At 33.1% G+C, this 5,506-nt stretch overlaps 2 protein-coding genes across 2 annotated transcripts in view; one reads left to right on the forward strand and one right to left on the reverse strand.

Moving 5' to 3' along the window:
- Positions 1-3,159, forward strand: part of LOC108686341 (guanylate cyclase soluble subunit beta-1) — a 12,820-nt gene extending 9,661 nt beyond the window's left edge. Inside the window, exons 14-15 of the mRNA XM_018191606.1 lie at positions 669-822; positions 3,030-3,159. Of these exons, the coding sequence (XP_018047095.1) occupies positions 669-822; positions 3,030-3,159 (284 nt within the window). The remainder of the gene's footprint in view (positions 1-668; positions 823-3,029) is intronic.
- Positions 665-2,458, reverse strand: LOC108686352. The gene is made up of 2 exons (XM_018191617.1): positions 2,136-2,458; positions 665-1,569 (listed from the first exon to the last, which is right to left on the reverse strand). The coding sequence occupies exons 1-2, from the start codon at positions 2,263-2,265 to the stop codon at positions 665-667; spliced, it is 1,035 nt and encodes a 344-aa protein (XP_018047106.1). The 5' UTR covers positions 2,266-2,458.
- Positions 3,160-5,506: the final 2,347 nt, after the last annotated feature.

A 5,506-nucleotide genomic window follows, 5' to 3' on the forward strand; every position in this document is an offset into this window, starting at 1 on the left:
TCTTATTTTTATAATTATATTATATATATATTTTTACTATACTATCTCTTTCATTTGATTCTCAGATTGAACGAAAGTTGCTAACGGTTCACAACTTTGGTTTCCCGAACGTGTACATTGTCTCATGACATATTTTCCATTATTCTTGAATTTCTGGTACTCGCATCGCGAGCGTATACAAAAGTATCCCTCACAAAGTTTTTCTTTAATTCCCAAGATTCATTAACATAGTCATTATAAGACGCTACCATTTGACCTTCTGAACTTGACTTTTTCTCAAACCTTAGACCTACTTGAGTGTCTCGCGCGAGATTTTACTTTCATATATCAAATCCACATAAAATCTGACATATATTTAAATGTATGATTCGTATCTATCAAAATCTTTGAAGTCGTTCTCTACTTTCTCTATTCATATATTTTGCTGAATTGTAGTCCAAGTTCAAGAACTTTATACGACTTCGACGCGCATTTGACTTTAAAAGACTTCGACGCGCATTTGTTGGATTCTGCAGTCGAATCGACAGAAAGTACATTTTATCGAATCACAGTGAAATTTTAAGACATTTAAGACTGCGTACAAATGCATGATAAAATATTTCATTAAGATTCAATGCTAAAACAAAATAAAATAATCGATACTGAATATCCCGCGAACGAGTCATCAGTCTTGCAGCAGATCCAGATAATTTCTCAAAGATTTTGGAATCTGCAGTTTCTTGATCCCGTGAGGCAATGCCCAATTGTTATGGAGGATCTCGCGGATTCGACAACGACACAGATGTCTAAGTTCCGCTGGACAAATTCCGCTACGTTCCGGAGGTATTAGATTTTGATTCGCCAGGTTGGGATATTGCTCGTACAAAGAGATACTAAATATACCGCTGTGAGCGGCAATGTGATCAGGAGTTCTGATGTAGGCAGCGGTCACAGTTCGCAATAGTAGCTTCAGACACATCAGCAGATGTTCCGGATAAATGACTTCCTCCTGTCCAGGTTGTGCCTCGTATTCGCTCAGTTTTGTCAAAATCATCTCTATCGGCGACGGAGCCAGTTTGTCAGATTCGACTGAAGCACCATAGCGCAGCATGATCAACAGGATGTCCGGTGCGCCATGTTGGATCGCGACCCTGAGAGGCAGAACTTGTCCATACGACTCCATGGTCACGTCGATGAAACGTCTTTTTATTGGCGAGAACTCGCAACGGTACTCCAACTGACCGCTAATTGCGTGATCCAAGAAGTACACGAGAGCCCGGATGTTCTCTTCGCGATCGTCAAAGTCGCACTTCCAACCCGACAGGAAATGCGTTACGCGCGTGCCAAAGATTGCACCGACGAGTAATCGCTCGAACGTCTTCTCGCAGTAGAATATATCATTTAACAGTCGACTGACAATCGTGTTGTTGTGGATATCCCAATCATAGCATAGCTTCACCGCCACGTAAAGGACATTGTGAAACTTGCCGAGTAAACAAATCGATCCGTTCTCCATCATCGTGATATTGTGATAACGCAAAGCTGAGAGAACTATCCTCTCGCATACGTCCTGCTTGTCAAGGTCTTCCGCTGGAAGCATCAAGCAGGCATCAGCATGATTCATAATCTTATCGGTTGTAAATGGAGCAAGTAAAAAATCATGGAATTTATTCACGTAAAACGCGAGTGAGACGAAGATGTAAATTATTCTGGAATTCATGACGATGCGTTTGCGGCGCGTGGTATTTTTCACCGTTACTGCAACGGCATTGGCAAAACAACGAAGACAAAAGGATTAGGCACAGTTTAATGTAACGGTAAGATCATAATAGGCGGCGATATCTTTGCGTAATTCAGACATGTTGTAGTTCAGGCATTCCCGTATAGCGCCTTAGAGACGGATAAGATTTAGCATAAAACAATATATACATCGTTAATATTACGAAACCACGATGGCATATCGTCTGCGAATTTAGGAATTTTCTGTCGGACTTACGGGTAATAAAATGACGTTATCGTACGATTTAATGATCATCGATTTAATGATCGTTGATGATCTCCACAGCGATTCATTTGTCACTTACGCGTCTCGCGCGTATAATATAATAAATAAATATCGCGCATATATAGGACATTGATATCATAAATCTTATTACCTTCTGCACAACTGTTTATCACATCGGTGAAATAACTGACCAGCTCGCGACGTTTGTATCGCGAGGCCAAGCAACTGCGTTCCATTTCCGAAAACAGTCTGTCGAAATAGCAATCTATCAGTACCTCCATGATTTTCAAGTGATTTTAATTAGACAACGCGCAACACAAAAAATTTAGTATAATTTCAATGACAGGTAAGTATCGCGTAATAGTATCGTCGCAAATGTTCACGTTTTAATGATTATCAACAGAAGAAACGAGTCAGAACTCACACGGCGAGGCTAATTCGATTAGACGTGAAATACGCATTTTAGAGGCTTCTTTGATGCACCCTAGGAGACCATTTACATCCATGCTGAAAAAAGGGCTGGGGCAGGCTTCTTATACTTGATATATATGTAAAAGTCAAGGTTTTAAATGCAATAAATCCCTGCATTGAATTGAAAAAATTAAAAAAAAATTTTTTTAAAAATTGAATAAAGAAATGATACTAATAAAAAATCAGCATTTTGAGATAATAAAAGGAAATCAATCTCCTAAAGATATTAGTCTTTACATTCTTTCATTATCTTAAAAATTTTAATTTTTTACTTGGTATCGTTTTCCTTTCAACGTAGCAAAATATTTCAAAAAAGGGAGTGATAACATGCCATTTCTTTTTTAAACCCATAATTAGAACATACATTCTACTGATCCTAATGACTCAGAGACTTTTTCTAAGAATTTTTAAGTAATAATTTAGAATATTTTATATTTTATAGTTCTAAAAAATTTAAAAAAAAATTTTTTTAAATAAAATTGTATGATTTTTAGTGTAAGAAAATGTGTTACAGATTAAATGGCTATTATATTAGCGTTAAGGTTTTCACAAACGTTTATACGATTTGTTGCAGATATCTCTGTATGCCTGAAAATCAAGATCCACAATTTCTTTTGGAATATAGAGGTCCTGTCTCTATGAAAGGAAAATCCGAGCCTATGAACGTGTGGTTCCTGTCCAGAGAAAGAGAGCTAACATCGTAAATTATTTTACAGCAATGAATTTTATAGCAATAATTTCGAGAAATCATTTTGGAGATTAAAAAAATATGAATGTAATAAAATTCATATATTTATTTAAGAAAAAAAGCTAATAATTAAAATAATGTTTTAACAATAAGTCTGTTTCGTTCAAGTTATGATTATATATTTAATATATCAAAAAATTTATAAAGAAGTTACCGTCATATCGAGACATCGTCAATGTCCCACAATCATTCACAAGCAAATTGTAAAGTCGAATCGAGCGTCGACACTTCGTCTTCGACTCGATAGGCTGTTCAGCAATCGTGTACAAGGCAATCAAATATAATCGTTATTTATTTGGCGACATTACAGCGGTAAAATTTCCTTTCCCGTTTCGCACGATCCACTCGACAGGTCATCGATAACCGCTTCCAGCGTGGAGGTCACCAACGTGAAATGTCCTTTGCCCTCTTAGTTGGAAAAAATCAACAAGAATAACAGATAGATGGCCTATGCTGTGCTCACAAATAGAAGGTGTAACGGAACTTGTTCTAGTCACCTTTAAGCCTAATACACGTTACAAGGTCAATTTAATGGATTTTACAAACATTCTATTCGGTCTTAAGAACACTAATGATGTCTATTTCTTTGATGTCTTTTTCTGTCTTACACAATGAAGCTTTATATAAATTCAAAAAATAACATATTAAACTATCTTTAAAAGTAGTTACATTTATTTTTCTGTGCAATTGTTGCACAGAAGCAACTTAAGCAAAACTCAATGTCATTATTGTCCAATTGATATATCGTTTTAAGATGTCCTAAATTTATATGCGATTCTTTAATATAAATCGATCATTTAATATAAATAATTATCAAGATACACATTGAGTTGGAACAAAAGTCCGGAGAATTACTTAATTTGTATCATGGTTTAGAAAAATGTGATACAAATGAAGTACATGTTTAAAAAAAAATTGTATATCATTATATATCATTCGATAAACTAAAATTTCAGCTTTAATAATTTTTTTAATTATGGTATTAATTTTTAATGCAATTATGAGCAATCAAAGTTAAAATGCTTCTTTTATTTCTTTTATAATACATGCTAATTCAGTAACAAAAAAATCAGAAATATCTTTAAGAAACAATTAAAGAAAACTTTAAATTTTCATATTAGAAAGTCCAAAATTTTTGCAAGTTTTTTTTACATGATAGGTCTACAAAGTGAGAAGAAAATTTTGTCCAATAGTTTTCTAAGTAAGAATTATTAAACTCACAAAACTCAAAAAACATAATAACTTTTAAAATACAAGAAGTGTAAAGACTCGAGTGATATACAATCATAAAAATAAAAAGAAAAGCCTATAAGAGTCGACACAAGTTATTTGTATGTAAAAAAATGTAATTATTGATAAAAATCTAGACATTTTGACCTTATAATTTTTTTATCTTCAGTAATTGACGCAATATAAACTATAAAAGATGTGATGACGCAATATAAAAATAAAAGATGTGTCATAATTTAAGTTCACTTTTAATTATAATGCTAAGTTCGACTATTGCTTATTAAAATTTTTATTATTACAACAATGGTATCATTTTATCGATTGACTCACGTACACATTCAAATAAATACTATACGTTTCAAGATTTTTAATTTGGACGCATTTTATATTTTGTATATTTATCAAATGACTTAGTTTAATAAATAGCGTATAGCTTACATTGCGTCAATTACTGAAGATGATCAAAATTATATGATCGCAACATCTAGATTTTTATCAATAAACATTACATTTTTTACGCACAAATAACTTGCATCGGCTCATAAATTTTTCTTTTTAGTCTTGTAATGACTTTTCAAAAATAAAAATTTTAAAGTTTTAAATCCTTTTTTAAATTTAAATTTTGTTCGTTGTTTACAATTGTTTTAATTTTAAAATTCGCAGCGATACGAACTTTTATTCTTGTCCAATATATAATTTGATAAAAAAAATTTATGCACAGAGGAGCCATATTCTATTTATAACTTTTAACGACAATGTCGATATCGTTATGCGTCCTTGCGCAGTTTTTTTTACTATATATGAAATATCTGTGCAACCATGCTATAACGATATCGACATTATCGTTAAGAGTTACAAAATAGGGGAACATCATAAGAACCATTATCTCGGAAACAATGACATACGACAAAGACCAGAACTATTTCAATTTCTCTTTACAAGCTCTACGAGGAAGATCGAACGCATCAATGCTATATTTATCATCGTTATCGAAAAACCGTCTAAACCTAACGTCTAAACCTTTGTGCTATTCTTTTCCTTCCAAAGAATGTATATATATATATATATATATA

Source organism: Atta colombica, unplaced genomic scaffold (genome assembly GCF_001594045.1).
Source record: "Atta colombica isolate Treedump-2 unplaced genomic scaffold, Acol1.0 scaffold176, whole genome shotgun sequence".
Lineage (NCBI taxonomy): Eukaryota > Metazoa > Arthropoda > Insecta > Hymenoptera > Formicidae > Atta > Atta colombica.